The following is a 23498-nucleotide window of genomic DNA, read 5'->3' as shown; positions in this document are numbered from 1 at the left end:
TGCAAATGAGCTGAAAACAGGTGGGGAACTGAGGGCATAATTAGGCCTTTAGACTTTATTTTCAGTGGTAACACATGACAAAGCACTCCCTCCCTCCAGTGTCACAGATTTCTCCTTTATGTAGCTTGTCTCTCAGATTCCAGGTTAAGCCTGTGGCACTGGCAATTTGAAAAGCATCTTCTAACAGTAGTTGCAGCACAGTTTGATCTGGAAACCACAGATAGAAATATGCAATACCATTTTAACAGAATCACTTCTTGGAGTAGAGCTGCTCCAAGACATAGCAATCCTCTCTGTAATGGAGGAAAGCTATACTTGACTGCTTCTGAAACCTGTCCATGTTACTCGTGCTCCATTGGTCAGAGGAGATGGCTGGAGAGAAATGTGAGGAATTTCCTCACTAGGAGGTTGAGTATGCTGCCATCACAAATATCTCAAGAACTGCTTTCTTGTCTCGGCAGCACAAGACCAGCAAATTTATCTGCTTAAAGCGATGAATCTATGTCCTATTAAAATGTGGAAAGGGTTATTCCTTGCCTTACATATGCCTTGGTGATTGCAGCAGTGCAGGAAAAGTCAATCAACAAAAGGCATACTAAAGACAAAGATCCCAAGAAACTGGACTTCACCCCAGATTTAGGGTGGTAATACTTGCCTCCATCATTCCATCTCTTCAGGCCAAAGATTGGTTCATGACTCTCAATTTGCGGGGCGTGCATTTCCAAATAGCTGTCCACCTGTCCCACAGGAAATACCTGAGATTCACCATGAGACCAAACCATTACCACTACAAGGTACTGCCATTCAGATCCTCCGCAGCACTGAGAATTTATTACAAAATGTCTAGTTGTGATAGTGGCAAACCTGAGAAGGCAAGGCATTCGTGTCCACCCCTACAACTGGCTGATCAGAGGCAGAATCCAGTGGAGGACAGCAACAAACCTGGAATGTGCCCCATTTCTGTTTACGGGGCTGAGTCTCCCAGTGACCTATGAAAAATCATCCGTCACCCCATCACGGAGAATAGAGTTCATAAAAGCTGTGTTCCACTCCAGATCAGAAAAAGCATGTCCGCCCAAGGACAGGTTCCAGTTGTTAGAAGCACTCCTACTCCATTTAGTTTCAAAATGGGCTACAAAGATATGGACATGTCTTGCAGTGTTAGGTCACGTGTCAGCATGTTGGTATTTGGCCTTACTTGCCAGAGTTCACCTGTGCTCCTTTCAACTCTGGCTCAGGTCAGTCTAGTCTTCCCTGCCGCAGAACCTTTCCCAACCCCAGGGAAAGGCTCTGCCACCTTCCTGCTGCTGGAGCTTTCCCCCTCCATAAGAAAAGGCTCCGGCGGGGGGGAAGCAGCAGGAAAAGGCTCCAGTAGGGGGGAGGCAGCGGGGAAAGTCAGCCTTTCTCCAGGCAGTGGGGAAATGCCAGAGCCTTTCGCTAACATGTATAGCTACGCACCACACGATAGATGCAGCCTGATTTTTGCTGTGGTGTGCCGCTACACCTACATTACACACCGCTGCTGGTGGAGTGCTGTACAGATGCCAAATGTCAGAATTATTGTTTCAGAGGAAGCCTGAGTTCAAGATTGTTGTTAGACACCTTCCTCCTGCAATGGAACAGAGGCCTGCTTTATGCCTTTCTGCTGATTCCCAGGGTAATTTCCAAGATCAAGAGGGACAAAGCCACCATAGTTCTTGGAGCTCTGTACTGGCCAAGGCAGTTTTGGCTCACAGATCTCCTTATGTCCAGTCAGCCTCTGATCTAGCTTCCAGACCACCCAGTTCTGATCTGACAGCATTATGGACAGATAATTCATCCAGACCAAAGTTGCTGAAGCTAATGGCATGGCTGTTGGTTAGCTGAGTACCACGGACAGAGACTGCTCCCTACGGGTCCAGGAAATCCTGATACAGAACAAACAAAAAAAATATACCAGAAGGAGTTAATCTTTTAAATGGAAGAGGTTCTTGATACGGGCAGCCCAAAACGTTCTGTACCCAGTCTAGACCTTGATACCGCCGATCCTTGACAACTTATTGCACTTTAATAGGGTTGAACAAAGACTGCCCTTTTTTATCTTGTGGTGAATTCAGCCTGCTGACTGCCTGCACAGTCATACTTTGTCTTTTCTCATCCTATGTTTGTTGATGTTTCTGAAAGGACTATACACACTTCCCACAGGTCAGAGAATCTACTCCTGTCTGAGATTTCTGTATAGTCCTTATGAAACTCATGGAGATTCCATTTGAACCTCTCTCAGAATGCTCTTTACATCACTTCACTCTGAATATTGTCTGTCTAGTTGTTGTTGCATTGGCCGGAAATGTGAGTGAACTTCCAGCATTTATGGCTGAGCCCTCAACAGAGACACAGTGATGCTATGGCCTCACCTAAAGCTAATTCCCAAGGTGGTTTCAGAACTTCATCAGTCATTCTGCCTGTCTTCCTGAAACCAAACAGAAGCCTTAAATAAGATCCAGACACTTTATTTTTCATCTTGTGAACAAATCAGCATATGTAACTTGCTATATGGTTATTTACTTTTTGGATGAGACAGATGCACTTTGTTCACTTATTGGATACTATAGACTTAGCTAAACATCTTGTCCTCTGCTAAATACGAATGGAGTTAATAAGCCATTACACAATTTGTATAAAAGTTATATTTTAATTTAAATTTCTCATATCCTATATTAATTTACTATGTCAATATGAAGCACAGCCTTCCTCTTCTAAAAAAAAAATTAAAAGAATCAGTAGAAATATTGCATAGTTCTAAAAGTGCTAGCAGGTCATTTAAAGCTGTTCAAACTTGAATTGTAAGGCTGCAGGAATAGTCAGTGTAACTCTCTGTATTGGTTCAGTGGAGATGGGTAGTATACCAAGTAATAGGGATACATTTTCAAGGTGCAGGTGTGCAAGTGACTTTGGACGTGGCTCTTTTTTGCATATAGCTATTTGTGGGGCTGCTTTTATAGCTTTAATATGTTAGAAATAAGAAGCCTTCTGGAAAGCTGGTGAACAATTTCAAGTAATGGTCATTATGGTCTAGGTTTTGAATTGTGCCCCTTGTTTGTGTGGATGCAACTTTTGACCACTTGAGTATACAAGTTTTGAATTTGCATATGTAAACTCCACCGCTTTGTACACTAGCAGTAATGCTCAAAAACTGCATCTACTGGTGACTCGAGCACGTGCATGTACAGAGGCCAAGTTGAAACATCTTTCAAAATTTGTCCTTATTACTTGGGGTCAAATCCCACAGATATATTGAAATTTTTATGTCATGGGGAATTCTGAATTTGCCTTGGGAACAGTTAGCAAAGATCTACAAATGTGAACATCAATAAAGCATTTAAACACTGATATATCAATATTGACTTAGTGATATGCTGCCAATGTTTAACAAGCAGCTCCCATGAAAATGTTTCCTTTTAATCTGCAATAAAATCCTTGTTACCAGGTCTCTGTGTACGTGCCAGGAGGGGTGAGGAACTGGGGAATGAATATGTTCCCATTTTCAACAGAAATGCTTTCTCCTAACCAAGAACGAGGGCAATACCACTTGGCAACAAGATTCTGTACATTCAAGCATGCATGCTGTCAATGTTGGTACTCTATTCCTGTAAAATAGATCAGATATACTGATAGAGTAGCTGTGCTCAAGTTCTATGGTTTCAATTGGAGTATGTGCATTAAGATTTTGTATGAGAGCCTGAGATATCTTCCCCTCCCCCACAATGAAACTGAATCAAGGTACATCATACTTAGTTCGGTTTTGTACATTTCCAAATAGAAGAAAGGCTTGATTTTTAGAAACATCTTTTTTTTTTTTTTTTCCCCTTCCTCTGGGTCTCATGAAGATATCGATGGCATGGATGATTAGCAATATCTAGATGAAGAACATGCTTTATTAGAGCCAGGGAAAACCCCCCAACACTTCAATTTGATGGAGGAATTTTAACAAAGGTTGCTGTGAGCCTGCTCCAGCTCATCATAGCCATAATTCCAATCCCTACTATGGTAGTCTTCACAAAAAATGTTGGATACATCCATCTAGGAGTGGAGTCTCGAATACTTATTAGTTTTTCATCCATGTATCTCAAAGCATTTTGTGGACACATTCTCACTTTTTACTGATGAAGAAATTGAGGCATGGGAGGTGGGGGAGTGAATGGTTGAAGGTTACCCAGTGAGCTAGTGGAAGTCAGAATTAGAATCTAGGTCTCATGACTCTGTCCTGAGCTCTGACCAGCCATCCGTAATGATTACAGAAGTACATGGGTACTCCAATACCTGTCTGTATCTGCACTATGAACAAATTTCTTTGTTCCTCTGAAACGTCAGCTGCTGGCCACTGCTGGAGACAGGATATTGGACCCCTGTTCCTAAATTTAGAGTTTGGTTTGTTTTCTCAAAGTTTTTCTTAAGTCAATATGGAAACATGATAATATATTGGGTTTTTTAGGCTGAGGAGTAGCAGCATCCAGGGGATCAAATCCTCCAGCCCTTATGTAGCTATAACACCCACTGACTTTAATTAAAGTTTTATCTGTATAACTATTACAGGACTGGACCCATAAAGAGCAAGAACACAGTACATTTTTTCCCTAACTTTTTCATAATGGTAATGTAGAGCTGTACACATTGATTCATAGAGTATTAGAAGTAAACCCCTTTGTTTTCAGTTTAAACAAATTTTTACTGAAAGTTTCCCAGGTTTTACAAAAAGTAGTATTTATTTTTTTTCTGACTTTTTTTTTACCCTACTTTTGTATCATTCAAATATATATGAAATTTGTTTTATTAGGAAAATACAATACATTGCACGAGGTACATGTTTTACAATAATACATTAGTCTGTGTGTATGTGCAAAGCTGCCTGTTGAAGTAAGGCTATGTATTAGTCTAGAAGCTGCACAAAATGAACAAACAGGCACGCACGCAAGCTCTGAAGTGCGTGCGTATCTGAATGTACTGATGAATCTCACACCCACCGTGTACACATTTCAAGCTTTTAGCAGATAAGTTTAAAGATTTGACACACTAAAATGGGAAGAAAATGAAAATCTGTTTGTTTTTTGTTCTTGTGGTAATAAACACTAGTAAATTCCCTGGAAAAGTAAAATAAAAACTGAAAACAAAGAGCCCTAAGTATAAGGCCAGAAGGGAGCATTGTGATAACCTAGTCTGACCTCCTGCATAAGAGACCACCTGCTGTGGCGCTTTTATTCACACAGTGGCTCTCCGGCGGCAGGCCCTCGCTCGCTCCTGGTGTCTTCGGCAGCACTGAAGGTCCTGCCGCCAAGGTGCCACCGAAGACCCGGAGCACCGCTGGGTGAGTAAAAGCACTGCAACAGGTGGTGCCTTTTTTTTTTTTTTTTTTGGATCGCTCCCCCTGTTCCCTCAACAGGGGAAAATTTTAAAAGGTGCCAAGACATTGACAAGATGCCACTTGTGCTCAGTGTGGGAGTGGCCGCTACCCTGCTCCCCCCTAGCTACACTACTGATACCAAGGGAGGAAAATTAACTTTTGAAGTGGGAAGAGAGTGGCCCATTACAGACAGTTGACAAGAAGGCATGAGTAACAGTAGGGAGAAATTAGTATTGGGGAAATTAAGTTTAGGTTTTGTAATGACCCAACCACTCCCAGTCTCTATTTCAGGCCTAATCTGATGGTATCCAGTTTTCAAATTAATTCCAGTTCTGCAGCTTCATGTTGGATTCTGTTTTGTTGAACTGGAACACTTTTGTCCACATGTTTGTTGACCCCCTCAAAGAATTCTAATTGGTGAGGCATGATTTTCCTTTACAAAAGCTGTGTTGACTCAGCATATCAGGTTCATGTATGTGTGTGAGAATTCTGTTCTTTATATAGTTTCAGCCAATTTGCCTGGTACTGAAGCTGGCTCACTGGCCTGTGATTCCCAGAATCACCTCTAGAGCCTTCTTTAAAAATCAGCATCATATTAGCTATCTGCCAGGCATCTGGTACAGAGGCTGATTTAAGCGATATGTTAGTAGTTCTGCAATTTCACATTTGAGTTCTGTCATAAATATAAAGGGAAGGAAATATATATATATATATATATAAAGGAAATATAACCATCTTTCTGTATACAGTGCTATAAAATCCCTCCTGACCAGAGGCAAAACTCTTTCACCTGTAAAGGGTTAAGAAGCTAAGGTAACCTCACTGGCACCTGACCCAAAATGACCAACGAGGGGACAAGATACTTTCAAATCTGGAGGTGGGGACACAAAGGGTTTTGTCTGTCTGTGATGGTTTTGCTGGGAACAGATCAGGAATGCAAGCCTTACAACTCCTGTAAAGTTAGTAAGTTATCTAGCTAGAAAATGTGTTAGATTTTCTTTTGTTTAATGGCTTGTAAAATAAGCTGTGCTGGAGGGAAAGTGTATTCCTGTTTTTGTGTCTTTTTGTAACTTATGGTTTTGCCTAGAGGGATTCTCTATGTTTTGAATCTGATTACCCTGTAAGGTACTTACCATCCTGATTTTACAGAGGTGATTCTTTTACCTCTTCTTTAACTAAAATTCTTCTTTTAAGATCCTGATTGATTTTTCATTGTTCTTAAGATTCAAGGGTTTGGGTCTGTGTTCATCTGTACCAATTGATAAGGATTATTATCAAGTCTTCCCCAGGAAAGGGGGTGTAGGGCTTGTGGGGGATATTTTGGGGAAAGACGTCTCCAAGTGGGCTCTTTCCCTGTTCTTTGTTTAAAATGCTTGGTGGTGGCAGCATACTGTTCAAGGACAAGGCAAAGTTTGTACTTTGGGGAAGTTTTTAACCTAAGCTGGTAAGAATAAGCTTAGGGGGGTCTTTCATGCAGGTCCCCACATCTGTACCCTAGAGTTCAGAGTGGGGAAGGAACCTTGACAAGTTCCTTCAGGACACTTGGGTGAATCCCATCTGGTCCTAGTGACTTATAGTTTAATCTATCAGTTCGTTCCAAAACCTCCTCTATCAATACCTCTGTCTGAGACAGTTCCTCAGATTTGTCACTTAAAAATTAAGTTAGCTTCTCTGCAATGGCCTTGTCTTCCTTGAGTGCTTCTTTAGAACCTCGATTGTTCAGTGGCTCCACTTAATTGTTTGGCAGGCTTCCTGTTTCTGACGTATTTCTGACAGAAAGCAATTTGCTGGTAGTTTTAGTGTCTTTTGCAAGTCATTCTTCAAATTCTTTTTTGACTTGCCTAATTATACCTTTACATTAGACTTGCCAGAATTTATGCTCCTTTCTATTTTACTCAGTAGGATTTGTCTTCCAATTTTTAAAAAGTGTCAGCTTGTCTCTAACCATATTTTATTCTGTTTAGCCATGTGTCCATGTTTTTTGTTCTCTTATTGCTTTTTTAAATTCGGGTTATACATTTAATTTAAGCTTATATTGTGCTGGTTGCAGGCATTTAATTCTTGTGACTGTTCGTTTTAACTTCTGTTTAACTAGTCTCCTCATATTTGTGTAGCTCCCCATTTTGAAGTTAAATGCTACTGTGGTGAGTTTCTTTGGTATTTTCTCCACTACAAAGATGTTAAATTTATTTATGTTATGGTTGCTATTACAAGCGAGTCAGCTATATTCACCTCTTGGATCAGATGCTGTGAGCCACTTAGGACTAAATCAAGAATTGCCTCTCCCCTTGTGGGTTCCAGGACTAGCTGCTCCTAGAAGCAGTCATTAACGGTGTCTAGAAATTTTATCTCCGCATCTCGCCTGTGGTGCCATGTTCCCAGTAAATGTGGGGATAGTTGAAATCCCCCATTACTATTGGGTTTTCTCTTTTTGTAGCTTCTCTAATCTCCGTGAGATCTAATTCCCCATTCGCAATTACATTTTGAGACTGCTCAGTTAACCAGTGTTTAATCTGTGCCATATTATTTTTGTATTGTTCTGCTTTCTTAATCAATATATCATGTGGTGTGATGCCAAATGCCTTACAGAAGTATATTACATCAACACTATTAGCTTTATGAAACACACTTGTAATCTCCTAAAACAAACAAAAACCGTTGCTTGTTAGCTCAATGGGCAGTCAAATGCAAATTTTGATTGTATAGTGTAGTAGCTCTCAATACTCCTTTGAATTATGCAGAGTGAGTGTATTGTAGCCATTTTAAAGATGGGCTAAATTGTTTGCAAATAGGTTGAGTCGCTTGTTCAAGGTCACATACTGAGTCAAGACATGAGGCCCCGTGCTCCAATCCCTAGACAACACTGCATTCATATTCTCTTCCTTCTTTCTCCCCTTCTATTGTTTCTCCTTTCAGGCTGGCACCTGGAAATGAAAGGTAGCACTGTTCTGCTGGTAGTTTTTGTGTCTTTTGCAAGTTGTAAATGTAAATGTTTTCCCTTGTGTACCTGCTGCAAGTGAAATTGTCTAGAATTAAGTGTGCTTATAGCAGGGCTGGTAGGGAAAATACTTTCATACTGTAGTGGGACACTACCCTCCTATCTTCAGCTCTTGGAGATGGGTATCTGGATATTGGTTACTACCCAAAATTGTCCATTGCCTGACAAAGTGTTCCTAAAGTAAGCAGGCTATTAATTTGAGGATTGTTAAAAACTAAGCAAGGTGAACCTTGCTATCAATCATGTTTAAAATTTAATAATTTATTTGCAAGTATAACGGAGGCATTACATTATTTCATTCCACAAACCACCAAACAGTTATTTTGTACTATAAATTAGCTGCTACCTTGTTGTTTGAGTGCTAGACTAAATAAGTCCAGTTAATTTCATTGTTGCTGGTATTTACCTATGCTCACTTGGATTCATCTGTATACCTTAACCCCACTGGGGGGATTTTCCTATGCAACATCCCACTAATTGTAGAGTAATCACTGTTAAATTGGTCTTTATTAGTAATGTTTTTATAAATTGACTGTTTATTTGTAAGGTCTTGACATTTTTTATTAGACACTTTGGTTTTAATAGATTTTTTTTTTTCTATAGGGGTTTGGCTATGTGAGAAAGTTGCACCTTATTGAGTTAGCTTTTAAACCAATATAATACTGATGTAAAAGGCTGTGTGGACACACTTATTCCAATGTAAAAGTGGCTTATTTTGATTAAACATGTTCTTCATCAACTTAAACTAAATCAAAATAGTATCTACACATCCTTTTGTGTAAGTTTCATTGTATCCGTGTAAATACTAGTTCAACTTTCTCATGTAGACAATACATAACTTATTTGTCTGAAAAGACATAGTATTTCTTATTTTCTAATCAGCTGGGTTTCAATAGTACTTCAGCTGGCCATGAATTCTATTCACATTCAATGTCTTGTTACACTTCTGCATTATTCACTATACTTAAGGCTTTATCTAGCCCAAGCTCCCTCTGTGACTGCTGACCCCACTTGTTCCCTGAGCTATACAGCTGCAGAATCCAAGTGGGGATGGTTGGGTAATTCAATATTTATAGGTTTCAGAGTAGCAGCCGTGTTAGTCTGTATCCGCAAAAAGAAAAGGAGTACTTGTGGCATCTTAGAGACTAACCAATTTATTTGAGTATAAGCTTTCGTGAGCTACGGCTCCGATGAAGTGGGCTGTAGTTCACGAAAGCTTATGCTCAAATACATTTGTTAGTCTCTAAGGTGCCACAAGTACTCAATATTTACAGCAACTATATAATGCCCAAACCAGCAACATACGGCTACAGAAGACTGCCACGTTCCCAGGACCCAGTCAGCATTTACTTTGCTTACCTGCTTTAAATGCCCCTTAGACTTGCAATCATGGCTCCGAAAATGAGGGGCAAGGGGCTTATAGACTAAGTTTTCCCAGAAATAGTGATGGGTAGGAAGAGTAAGTTCCTCTTTCCCTCCCCATTTCCAAGAAGAGAGCCCTCAAATGGTGGAAAGGAGGTTGGTGAGGTGGTGATTAATCCAGGAATTATCTCCAGCTATCACTTTCTAGAGATAAGCTGGGTAGCTGAGACCTGTATGTGGGGTAAGATACTTTTAATAAAAAATTGTCTGGAACTGAGAGCTTGGTCTTTTTCCTTTCATCTCCCACACCTCTCAAGACATCATGGGAGCTGTAGTAACTTTTATAGACTACATGGCTTCACAAGGAGAGAGGGTTCAAATCCAGAATAGGCAACTGTTCTAGGAGCTTATGTCCATGAGATCTCCTCCCCTTCATGTTGCTCCACAGTCTTCTGCAGCTGAGGCTTTTGTGGGGAGGGAAGGAGGGAATTTCCCCAAAAGGGCTTAAGCCTTCACGTTAAGAAGTTTGGACCTTCCACTATACCGATGGCCTCTCTGGAAATTTGCAGAATGGAGCACTTAATTTTCAGACATGTATAATGGGAAACTTGAAGGAAACAAAGCAAGAAGAAAAAAGGATCTAATTCTTTTTCTCACATTGGTGTAAATCAAAGGCAGTGACTTTATCATGGCATGAAGCCAGCTAAGAAAGGGTGGAATCAACCCCTAAAGTATGCTTTGGGAAGCCTATGTCCTCTGGCTGGTGGCTGCATTGTAAAACTATAGAGCAGACTATCATCTATTTTCTATCAATTCAGGAGATGGTGAAAATGGACACAGCGAATGCATATTGGCAGATAATACTAATTTATCTGGGACTCTGTCAACCTGTATTGTACACTTCAGCACCAGCGGCTGTGGCTTATTCCCCTTTGCTGTCAGTGAGCTGGGTCCAAGAAAATCAAGTAATCAAATGTATAAATTGTGGAACCAAATGAGGCTAATTTCTTTGTTTAATATTTGAGACTGCAGGGACTTGGGAGACCATCTTTGTTACAGTTTATGTAGCAGACTGCCACATAGCCAGTGAGATACAGTAGGAATGAAACTCCAGAGTTCAAGTGCTGATCTCTGTCTATATTCCTCTGCGGTATGCATGTTTTCCAGGCACTTGAGACAAGAAAATTCTTGCTAGTAATGTCCACTGGTCCATGCCTGTGCTTTTTCCCTTCTTGTGCATTGACCTGAGGGCATAAAGATCAGCGCAGACTGACACTCTCTCAATTTCCTTCTTACCTCCACATGGTCTGAGACAGAACCCTCCAGTGTCCACAGTCACCCCTCCAGTCATCCCCCTAGAGCCAACCTCTAAATATTATAAAATGTAAATCTTGTATATAAAAATTCTTAGATTTCAGGAGAAATCTGCTCCCTACGCATACCCTTCCCGTTGTAGGATTCCAATTATGCCCAGAATTCCAGGCATCAAGAACTTTCTCCTGCCCTCATTCCTTCCTGATCAGCGATGACCACAAGAGGTGTCTCTACTGCCTTGGAGAAGCTCGTATCTGCACTAAGTGCAGTACTTGTCACCTCTTCCCACCCTGAACCCATAAAGCATGGGAGTTATGGCTTAGGAAACATTTCATTGAGTGCTCTATCAGGCCCAAGTTGGATCTGGGTTTGGCAGACTCCCTCTCCCACACCCCCCATCCAGCGGGCAGAGGCATTCAGGAACGTGCTCCCTAGCACTACAACTTCAGATACAGGAGCAGGCAAAGGCAGAGCCATGGACTCCTTGTGTCAGTCTCACCGTGAGGGTTGGAAAAATCTCCCTCTAAATCCACTTCTAAGAGGAGGTTCTGGTTCCCCTACAACCTCAAGGTCTGGTGACTCTTCATGTCTGGTGCAGGGAAGCTCAAAAACCCATCGAGATCATGGTACTGAACTGCAGGCTTCCAAAACTAGGAGTACCTCCATTTTGGCAACGTTGGCAGCAGTGGGACCGTTTACTAAAGGGGAATGAGCCTAGACCAGTATGACTATCTGTACCAGTGAAGGACAGATTACCATTCTGTACACCATTGGCACCGACATACATTTCTGAGCCGACACTGAAAGTTCACAGGGAGAAGATGCCTCATGGCAGCAAATACACCACTTTGGAGGACATGACTGTCCCGCTGGACCCAGAATCTCCCATCCTATGAGAACTGTTTCTTACAAGGGAGATTGTGACAGCATTTGTCCATGAACATTATGAAAGAAATAGGTCTCCTGTTCCCTGTACTGGTTGGGGTATCTTCACTGATGGTTCCAACAGTGCTACCTTTGGAAATGGAGCCCGCATTTTCTTAGTTGCGTGATTCTGTTGTGGGGGAAGGACCACTATTGCTTCCTTCAAAAGTCATCAGCTCTGATAGAGGTTCCAGAATTTCCTGGGGGCCAATATGATGATATAAGATGATGTGCTCCCCTAGGTTGGGTGGTATCCTGTGCCTTGAGGTCTACCTCAGCCCATGCTGGATTCTTCTACCGAAACTCTCATCATCCCTCTAAATCAGGGGACCAGCCTAAACTCTTTCCAGAGCCCATGGGGGAAGAAAAAACAGCTGGATCTCACAGTACCGCTGGTTCAATCGGACATATTGTCTTCCTCTCCTGATGAGGTGGTTGCATCAGTATTACTGTCCTCACTGGACAATCACAAACAGTTTCAGGAGCAGTTAAGAAAAGGTGCTGAAGCCCTTCAGAGTCCTTGAAGGAAGTCAATGAGTCATCCCACAAATTCCTGGACGTTCTGCGCTGTAAAGGACCTACTACAATAGCATTCCTGATCAATAATGCTATACTATAATCTGCCAAAGTGATGTGGGAACATCCCAGCAACAAGAGACCCACTCGTAAGAGAGCAGAAAAGAGGTACTTTGTTCCTACCAACGGAGCAGAGTTTTTTCTCACACATTGTGTCCCCAATTCCCTGGTTGTTCAGGTTACTACAGAAAAGAGTAGATGATAACACACAAGATTTATTCTCTCAGATAAGAAGGCCAAATGCTTGGACTTTCTAGGGAGAAAAGTTATTTACATCTACAGCCTACAATTCTGAATAGCCAAGTATCAGGTACTGTTGCAAAGTATGATTTCAGCAACTACTTCAAGGCTTTGGAATTTAGTGACAAACTCCCTCAGGAGGACAGAGTGCAATTCCAAGTCCTTATTAACAAGGGTAGTCTGATAGCCAGATCATCTCTTCAAACTGTAGTATACTCTGCGGATATAGCCTCTAGATTGATAGCAACTGCCAATGTTATATGCAGGGAGCCCTGACTTTATTCATCAGGTTTCCCCAGGGAAGTACATTCCAGTGCAGAGCCTTCCTTTTCAAGGGGACTGCTTGGTAAATCAACAGACCGATGAGTCATTGTAGTCATTAAGAAAAGGAGTACTTGTGGCACCTTAGAGACTAACCAATTTATTTGAGCATGAGCTTTCGTGAGCTACAGCTCACTTCATCGGATGCATACCGTGGAAACTGCAGAAGACATTATATACACACAGAGACCATGAAACAATACCCCCTCCCACCCCACTGTCCTGCTGGTAATAGCTTATCTAAAGTGATCATCAAGTTGGGCCATTTCCAGCACAAATCCAGGTTTTCTCACCCTCCCCCCCCCCCCCCAAACTCACTCTCCTGCTGGTAATAGCCCATCCAAAGTAGCCACTCTCTTCACAATGTGTATGATAATCAAGGTGGGCCATTTTCTGCACAAATCCAGGTTCTCACCCCCCTCCAAAAACCACACACACACACACTCAATCTTCTGCTGGTAATAGCTTATCCAAAGGGACCAATCTCCCTACAATGTACATGGTAATCAAGGTGGGTCATTTCCAGCACAGATCCAGGCTTTCTCACACACCCCCTGGGGGGGGGAACACACACACACACACACACACACACACAACTCACTCTCCTGCTGGCAATAGCTCATCCAAACTGACCACTCTCCAAGTTTAAATCCAAGTTTAACCAGAACGTCGGGGGGAGGGGGGGAAGAAGAGAGGGGGTAGGACAAAGCAAGGGGAAATAGGCTACCTTGCATAATGACTTAGCCACTCCCAGTCTCTATTTAAGCCTAAATTAATAGTATCCAATTTGCAAATGAATTCCAATTCAGCAGTTTCTCGCTGGAGTCTGGATTTGAAGTTTTTTTGTTGTAAGATAGTGACCTTCATGTCGGTGATTGCGTGACCAGAGAGATTGAAGTGTTCTCCGACTGGTTTATGAATGTTATAATTCTTGATATCTGATTTGTGTCCATTTATTCTTTTACGTAGAGACTATCCAGTTTGACCAATGTAAATGGCAGAGGGGCATTGCTGGCACACGATGGCATATATCACATTGGTGGATGTGCAGGTGAACGAGCCTCTGATAGTGTGGCTGATGTTATTAGGCCCTGTGATGGTGTCCCCTGAATAGATATGTGGGCACAGTTGGCAACGGGCTTTGTTGCAAGGATAGGTTCCTGGGCTAGTGGTTCTGTTGTGTGGTATGTGGTTGTTGGTGAGTATTTGCTTCAGGTTGGGGGGCTGTCTGTAGGCAAGGACTAGCCTGTCTCCCAAGATTTGTGAGAGTGTTGGATCATCCTTCAGGATAGGTTGTAGATCCTTAATAATGCGTTGGGGGCTGAAGGTGACGGCTAGTGGCGTTCTGTTATTTTCTTTGTTAGGCCTGTCCTGTAGTAGGTGACTTCTGGGAACTTTTCTGGCTCTATCAATCTGTTTCTTCACTTCTGCAGGTGGGTATTGTAGTTGTAAGAAAGCTTGATAGAGATCTTGTAGGTGTTTGTCTCTGTCTGAGGGGTTGGAGCAAATGCGGTTGTATCGCAGAGCTTGGCTGTAGACGATGGATCGTGTGGTGTGGTCAGGGTGAAAGCTGGAGGCATGTAGGTAGGAATAGCGGTCAGTAGGTTTCCGGTATAGGGTGGTGTTTATGTGACCATTGTTTATTAGCACTGTAGTGTCCAGGAAGTGGATCTCTTGTGTGGACTGGACCAGGCTGAGGTTGATGGTGGGATGGAAATTGTTGAAATCATGGTGGAATTCCTCAAGGGCTTCTTTTCCATGGATCCAGATGATGATGTCCTCAATATAGCGCAAGTAGAGTAGGGGCTTTAGGGGACGAGAGTTGAGGAAGCGTTGTTCTAAATCAGCCATAAAAATGTTGGCATACTGTGGGGCCATGCGAGTACCCATAGCAGTGCCGCTGATCTGAAGGTATACATTGTCCCCAAATGTAAAATAGTTATGGGTAAGGACAAAGTCACAAAGTTCAGCCACCAGGTTAGCCGTGACATTATCGGGGATAGTGTTCTTGATGGCTTGTAGTCCATCTTTGTGTGGAATGCTGGTGTAGAGGGCTTCTACATCCATAGTGGCCAGGATGGTGTTATCAGGAAGATCACCGATGGATTGAAGTTTCCTCAGGAAGTCAGTGGTGTCTTGAACGTAGCTGGGAGTGCTGGTAGCGTAGGGCCTGAGGAGGGAGTCTACATAGCCAGACAATCCTGCTGTCAGGGTGCCAATGCCTGAGATGATGGGGTGCCCAGGATTTCCAGGTTTATGGATCTTGAGTAGTAGATAGAATATCCCAGGTCGGGGTTCCAGGGGTGTGTCAGTGCAGATTTGATCTTGTGCTTTTTCAGGAAGTTTCTTGAGCAAATGCTGTAGTTGCTTTTGGTAACTCTCAGTGGGATCATAGGGTAATGGCTTGTAGAAAGTGGTGTTGGAGAGCTGCCGAGCAGCCTCTTGTTCATATTCCGACCTATTCATGATGACAACAGCACCTCCTTTGTCAGCCTTTTTGATTATGATGTCAGAGTTGTTTCTGAGGCTGTGGATGGCATTGTGTTCCGCACGACTGAGGTTATGGGGCAAGTGATGCTGCTTTTCCACAATTTCAGCCCGTGCACGTTGGCGGAAGCACTCTATGTAGAAGTCCAGTCTGCTGTTTCGACCTTCAGGAGGAGTCCACCTAGAATCCTTCTTTTTGTAGTGTTGGTAGGGAGGCCTCTGTGGATTAGTACGTTGTTCAGAGGTATTTTGGAAATATTCCTTGAGTCGAAGACGTCGAAAATAGGATTCTAGGTCACCACAGAACTGTATCATGTTCGTGGGGGTGGAGGGGCAGAAGGAGAGGCCCCGAGATAGGACAGCTGCTTCTGCTGGGCTGAGAGTATAGTTGGATAGGTTAACAATATTGCTGGGTGGGTTGAGGGAACCATGAATAGGTCGGAATATGAACAAGAGGCTTGTCACGTGAGGCAACTCTTACAGGAAGTAGACTTCCTCTTTCTAATCACCATTGAGTCAGTACTACTTCAACATCGAAGAAAAGAATTTTATTCATATTTCCTCATCTCCAAGAAGAAAGGCTAATGCAGACCGGTGTTAGACCTTTGGCTCCTCAATGTCTTCATCCTGAATCTTAGTCTTCAGATTGTCACCGTGGCATCGATCATCTTATCCTCAAACAGAAATGAGTGGTTCATGGCACTCAACGTGAAAGATACATATTTTTCATATAGACATCCTTTCCTCCCATAGGAGGTTTGTGAGGTTCAAGATAGGTGCAAACCACTGTCCATGCAGGGTGCTTCCCTTTGGACTCGCAAAAGTGCCCAGTTATTTTCAAAGGCACTTCCATCATGACAATTCAATAGTCTTTCCGTACCTCGATGATAGGCTTCTGACAGGAAGGTCTTATTGGAGCATAACAATCACCACCTAATCTCTCATCAGTCTTCTAACATCATTAGGAATCTGAATGTAGAAAAGTCCATTTTAGGTCCAACACACAGACCATAGACTTCATTGGAATAACTAGATTCATCCAGAACTCACCTCCCAAGTTTCAGTATATGAGCATCCTGATCAATCAGCTCTGGAGCCCACAAACGTTAATTTGATCATGCCTTATTCTCCTGGGTTTTGGTGTTCGCTGTCTGCAAGCCGAGCTTTGAACAATACATGTGCCCAGTAGGCACAGTATTGATAAGTTAGTTACATTACCTCCCAGGGTATGGGTGTCTTTTGCTTGGTAGCAGGACTGAGAACAGGTGTGCAAGGAATTTCTTTCACTCTGCCACCTTCGTAGAGGATGCTAATTACGGTTATATCCCTTGTAGGCTAGGCACATATCTGGACAAACGCACAGCCCAGAGAACATGGTGCCTCATATTGTCAGGCTGTCATGCCTAGTGGTTGGAGCAATAGAGGTCAGGAACCAGGAGCCAAGAATCAGGAGTTAGAATCAGGAACCAAGCAGGGGAGCATGACTGAAGTGGAGTTGAGCAGGACAGGAGCAAGGTAGGAACAGGAATAGCTCTGGGCATAAACATTGAGCAACTGCTAGCCACATGCTGCTTCTAGGTTTAAGAGCAGGTCTGGTGACATGCTTCAGTCAATTCTGTGATTTGGTCAATCGATGTTCAACTGTCGCAGGGTAGATACACCCCATCATCGGGTGCTGGGTCACATGCGGCAAATAAGGGGTTACAGCTTACGTGACTAGAGTACTGCTGTCCTAGCCTATAAAGCAGGGCAGCATGGCCTAGCAGCTAGAGTCCTAGGGGCTGTGCCTGCACCCTGTGGTAGGTGTGGGGCAGAGTAGGGGACCAGGCCCACCCTGTTCCACCAGGTCCCAACCCAGGGCCCTGTGAAAGTGGTAGTCCGCAGCTCCGGCTCTGTTTCCTATTTTAACAGGCACTTCCTACCCTTGGTTCCTGCTCTGTCAGTTCTTCTGGGGGTGACTGCCGTCCAGCTCACTTTCATTCTCCAGGGTCAGCGGGGGTTCCGCCGTTGATCCCACTGGCTTGGCCTCTGCAGCCTCTAACTCTAGCAACTCCCTGGCAGGAGCCTGCAGCATCTATCTGCTCTCCTCCTGAGCCAGCTCAGATTGAGCTGGGCCACACTCCTTTATATCCTGTCTCCAGGGGCAAAGGATCATGGCCTCTTCGTTCCACAGTGGGTGGTTAATCCCAGCTCGGTCAGTGCGTGGTAGATATACCCTGTCACAGGCAGCTAGCTAGTCCCAGACGCAGCTGCAGGTCCTGGTTCCTGATACACAGCGAGGCATATAGTCTGATTAATGTAGAAGTCCAACTTTACTTTTGGGGCATACTTTGGTGCAGTCTCGGGGGAGGGGAAAGAGTGGGAGTGGGGCCTGGGGTGGAGGGGGGGTGGAGCATGGGCCTCTTGTGGGAGGAGGCCAAGTGGGGGCAAGCCTCGGGATGGGGCCACAGACTGGGTGCCAGTGGGGGTCCCCCCCATTTCTAGGGCGCTTCAGGCACTCAGACCCAGCTTCCCCAAATGCAGGAGTCGCACTGCCCATGATTCCAGCTCTGACTGTTAGGCCAGACTACCTATGTCCCGGGTTGTGACTGTTTATTCCTAAGCCTCATACCACCAGTGAGGCTCAGTCTCCATTCCCTGGACATATATTGGGAATTGGCATTCTATTTCAAAGATCAATGCCTTTTTAGGCTGGGCTCTGTGTAGCCCTGTTGGAACATATGAAAGGGTAATCATAATCTTTATTTACAAAGACTATTAAAGTGGATTTTGGGCTCTGTCTTGCTCTGTTACCAGTTATCTGATGTGCTTTCATCTTGCAGAGTGAAGGTCCACTCCACCAGAGCAAAGGCTGCTTTGGTAGCTTTGCTTTGGGAGGTACCACTCCTTGTTATCTGTAAAGCAGAGATGTGAAGTTCTGTTCAGACCATCACAAGGTACTATGCCCTAGCTTAAGCGTACTCAACTGATGTATCCTTTGTGTCAGCTGTTCTACAGTCATAAATATGGCAGAAATCCTCACACCCTACTCTATGAATACTGCTTGTCAGTAACACAGTATAATACATGTGGACCATCACTTGAAGAAAAAGAAAGGTTACCTGCCTCTGTTAGCTTTTTGTAACTAGAGTTCTTCAAGATGTGTAGTCCCAATCTATATTCCATTACCTGTCCTCCTTCCCCTCTGTTTTGGATCAAGACACTTGCTTCATGATAGTGAAGGAACTGGAGAATCCTGCACCCCCGCCCCCTTCTACTCTCGGAGCAGAGAAGGGAAAGTGTGTCCATTGGTCCATGCCTATGCTATTAGCAAGAGTGTTCTGGTCTCAAGTGGATGGAGTACATGCATACCCACAGTGGAATACAGTAGGGACCGCACATCATGAAGAACTCCAGTTACAGAAGGTAAGTTATCTTTCTTTACACCAGGGATGAATTTGCCCCATGTAGTTAAAATGTCTTTATTTTGGTTATGTATTTCTGTGTTCATCCTGTTGTGTTCTCTGTACTACTTCCTCCCTCCTCCCCTTATTCTCTATATTTTCTTCTTGTGCATCTGCCACTCAGTTAAGGCATACATCTTCAGGGGCTTTATCTGTAGCTTTTAATCCTTTCTACTACATCCAACATGTTTTTGAGTCCTTGAAAGTGCCTCTTTTTTAATTTAATCACTAAGATGTACCAGGGACACTGTTTTTAGCTTTCCTTGACAATGTGGGCCATCTCCTGGCACTCCAAGAAAGACCAATAAATGCTTTTGTACCCAAGCATCCACATACTTTTTCTGTTAAATCTTAAGGAGCCAATCAATATTGTTTTAAAAAGCATTTAAAATTATCTCCAATTAAATTAGTATTGTGTCAAAATGTGGGGAAAAAAAATCACATTACCTTTGTATGTGACCAAAATAAATATGGTTAAATCCCCATGGACAGTCAGTGCTGTTATGTTTACCAGGGTAACTGGCTGCATTCAGTTGTGGGTTATGAAAGTGCCCGCTTGAATACTCCACTGAGCTATCAGACAGAATGACCAATAGTTCATTGTACTAATTGACCCTATCTGTATAATAGAAACACTTGCAAATAAAATTCCCCCTGCCAACAAAATTGCAAATGAAAAACCCAGAAGTAACTGTATATTATCTAACTATCTTGGAATGCTGTTATTCAATCAGCAAACATGGGGCAAAATCATTAACTGAGCAGGCTTTGTACACAGCAAAAATTTAAGTGATCTTTCTTGTAGCGAGGAAGTCATGTACATTCATAAAATCATTAAATAGCTCACTTTCCCCAGTCAGAACTATATTTCCTAACAATTGTAGTTAACATTGCTATGGCTTGAGTCCTCTTGTGTTGTTTGTCTTGTTGGATTGCTTTTTATTGTAATGCACCCTGTTCTGACAGGACAAGAATTCTTGGCTGGGAATCACGGTGTGTTGTAATGAGGGTGGAGTATGTTTGTCATTCAGCAGTGCTGACAATTCACGAGTGTACCAATATCCAGAACCATACGTCCTATGACAATGTAACCCCAAGAATCATTTGTATTGGATAGAAATAGAAAATAATCACAGTAAATACAGTACATCTACATTTCCTATCAAGAACATAATCTTGAGTTTTTATTACTGTTGTGTATTTTTCATTAAAATATCAGAAAGCGCAAAAGCATTTCATCCCTGAAATAAGTCTTCAAAAATTAAATCTGTTTTATATAGATGCCACCTATGTTAGACTTTTGTCATTTTACGGAAGGTTGGTTAATGTCACATGGAAAGAAACAGCACCAGATATCTAAATAAGCTGTGGGAAACTGTGGAAGACGTCAGACTTCATTGTATACTGTAAGACAGTGATAATTTGTTTGCCTGTGTAAAAACAAAACAGGCAAGATAGCATTTGTGAAAGAGTTTGTAAAAGACTGTTCTAACTATTGAATAAACTTAACAGATGACAGTTTTAAAAAACCCCCACAGATCTGCAAATGGGGGGAAAAGATGGTATATTTTACCTAAAGTAAGAGACAATATGTAATAAGGGATTTTGTGGTTTTACAGCTCAGTGCATGTGTTTGAAAGCTGTTCTCTCAGCAATGTGGGTGGCAGGTTATGCTACCATATAATGTATTGTAGTTGGCTCTCCACACTTGTCAGAGTTAGCGTTCAACCATTCGGAAAATTTTCCCATTGTTCTATCATGTGAACCAAGAGTAGTGCTGAATTCCCAATAACCTACTGACGGAAAAAAAGGTTTAATTAGAAAGTTTGAGATTTGATTACTTCTGTTATTGTTTTAGTGTAGCTATATAATTTAAGAATTCTGTCTGTAAATGCAATCAATTTTCAATCAAAAAGCTGAAAAAACAAACTTAGTGTAGTGCAGTCTCCAACAGTTTTTTAGAGAAATCTTGTGTACTCAATTCTGCCTTTCTTCAGCATTAACACTCTATTTCCATCTTAAACATGTTTGCTTTAGATGGATCATAGCTTTTGGCAGCTACTTCATTTTTAGCAAATAATACTGTTTCTAGTAAGAGTTGCAAAAAAAAAAAAAAAACTTTGTGTGAGGTCCTTGTAAACTGAACCTTGGGAACATTATGTTATTTCTGTATTTTCCCTTCTTTTGTGCTGCTTTTCTGTTTGTGTCATGGTTATAAATTACATCATTTAAACTGGAGAATTAAAAACATTTTGTGATTCCCATAAATTTCAAAAGAGAGGGGTTTTTGTTTTGTGTGTGTGTGTGTTTTTTGTGTTGTTTTTTTTTGTGGTTTTTGGTTTTGTTTGGTTTTTACCTGTTATTTCAGAGGCTGGCACGTAGACAAATAAGCAGTTATGGTATTGAAATTCCATTGTGCCAGCACCTTCAGAGTATAATCCAAAAAAAACAGAAAACTCGCCTGCTGGGCTGTATGCAGTATGCTTGTGTGAACATCAGTGTCTGCTGTTCACACATCATTTTTTACTGAAAGTTCTTCTTGGAATAAAGGCTCTGTGTATTTGGAGAGTGCAGTGGTATAGGATATTTGTTAGTCCCTGTGTCTTAAAAGTTGAAGAGATTTCTGGTTTACAGTTGACTAGGGTAGGCTCGCAAGATTCTTTCCACAGATTATCATTAACACTTCAAAAGTAAAGAAGCAAGTAGAGAGTTTTTTGTGTGATATAAATAAAAGTTGTATCAATTGTGATATAAATAAATATATTAAAAAGGGCCAGATGTCCCTCACTTTTCTGCTTGAAAAGAGAACATGGAAGGTGTGTGTGTGTGTGTGTGTGTGGAGGGAGTGGGCTGTGGGCATGGCAGGAAAAGAGACATTTAAGTATTAACTCTTACCAACTGAATATGTCAAATCTCATTTAAATTTTTTTAGGTAAAGTGTATCTTGGTAGATGATATTTTAAAATAACATGAATGCATCTGGTATTGCAACTGATACTTGGTTCTAGCATTCAGGCTCAAATAGAATGGTTTCTATAATATTGTTCGGATGAGATAAACCCCAGATTTGGTCAGATCTGACTCAATTGTAGTTTCTAAGGCACTTACAATAAAAGTTTTTATTTTAAAATTGAAGCATTTTAGTTTTTGTGTGTGCCTGTTTTCATTTTTAATTTTACACTCTTTAGCATATTGTTAGACACATTGGCAGCCAAACTATTCAGTCCAGTGTGTTAGCAGATTTTGGATTTCTACTCAGGTTTATAAAATATCAAATAGAAAAACTGTCTCCCCGATAATGGAGAACACTAAGCTAGGTAAAGCAGATTTAACTTGCTGCTCAAGGTATTATAGTCATCCGTTTTTCTGATTGACTAAATGTTGCTGCTGTCATTTTAGTAGCTTAGCTGCCAAAGACAAATGATTCTGTGCAGTGTTCTTGTAGCTGTGTTGGTCCCAGGATATTAGGGCAAGTCTACACTACAAAATAAAGTCAACTTAAGTTACATGTACACGTTACAGCCACCTTAGTATTTAAATTGCTTTTGCATGTCATCACCAGGAGCGCTTGCACCGAGTTAACTGGCAGTATGGGGCATTGTGGGATGGCTTTTGAAAGGCAGCAAGAGTAGATGTTATGCAACTCAGTGACTACACTGACGCTATTATATGTTCACAACCTCTTTAGTTATGGTGTTGACACATGTACATGCATCTTATTCTTCTGTGCTAAGGTCCACAGATATATTAAAATGGGTACTTCAGACACCATGCAGGTTGGGGGCAGAACCAGACCTGTCAGTTCCTGGCAACAGAGGAAGGCAATTGGAAAAACTGTGTCCAGCGGCAAGCAGCTCCTTCCCCATCTGCACTGGAGCAGTGATGCCAAGTGGAAGCATGCCAAATGGGAAATCTCACTTTGATCCCTGTAGCATCAGCAACTGCCATCTCTGACTGTGGAGCTCAGCACCTCAACACTGACCATACCAGATAGTGTAATAATGGGCAGTCATGCTCTGCTGCCTCCCCTTGCTGTCCTCTCTATAACAGACCCTCCCCAGGGAGTTCTCTACCCAGATTGAAATGTAGACCCATTTGGTCTATGTGGATCCCATGCAGTCCACTCTTGAAACCTGGCATGTTCTCTGAAAGACCCATAAGGGGAGCCCCTGTTGGAAAGAGAAGGTAATAAGATCATTCTCTTTGAGGGCAAGGAGATTGCTAGTTCCTTGAACTATTTTTGGAGCAGTGTCTGTGCCCCATTTCACTCCTTCCACTGACGCAAGCTCATAGGGACAAACTCCCAAAGGGGATATAAATATAATCAGCACGGGTTCCCCTGCTCAGCTTCAGTGAATTCAGCATGGCAGCTAATCCCCAGTATCCAATTCCCCTGCTCGCTTTCTCAGAGTACAGCGTGGCACATTAACACAGAAAAAGCCAAACTAAAGACTGT

At 42.3% G+C, this 23498-nt stretch overlaps 1 protein-coding gene across 21 annotated transcripts in view; it reads left to right on the top strand.

Annotated features, from left to right (window-relative positions):
- Window positions 1-23498, top strand: part of ANAPC10 (anaphase promoting complex subunit 10) — a 301756-nt gene that overhangs the window by 29190 nt on the left and 249068 nt on the right. Inside the window, exon 5 of one of the 21 annotated variants that reach the window (XM_073341253.1) lies at window positions 18422-18535. The exons of the other annotated variants lie outside the window; for them this stretch is intronic. Coding sequence (XP_073197354.1) covers window positions 18422-18499 — 78 coding nt within the window. The 3' untranslated portion in view covers window positions 18500-18535. The remainder of the gene's footprint in view (window positions 1-18421; window positions 18536-23498) is intronic. 21 annotated transcript variants of the gene reach the window in all.

Source organism: Lepidochelys kempii, chromosome 4 (genome assembly GCF_965140265.1).
Source record: "Lepidochelys kempii isolate rLepKem1 chromosome 4, rLepKem1.hap2, whole genome shotgun sequence".
Lineage (NCBI taxonomy): Eukaryota > Metazoa > Chordata > Testudines > Cheloniidae > Lepidochelys > Lepidochelys kempii.
This window is presented reverse-complemented; position numbering and strand designations above follow the sequence as displayed.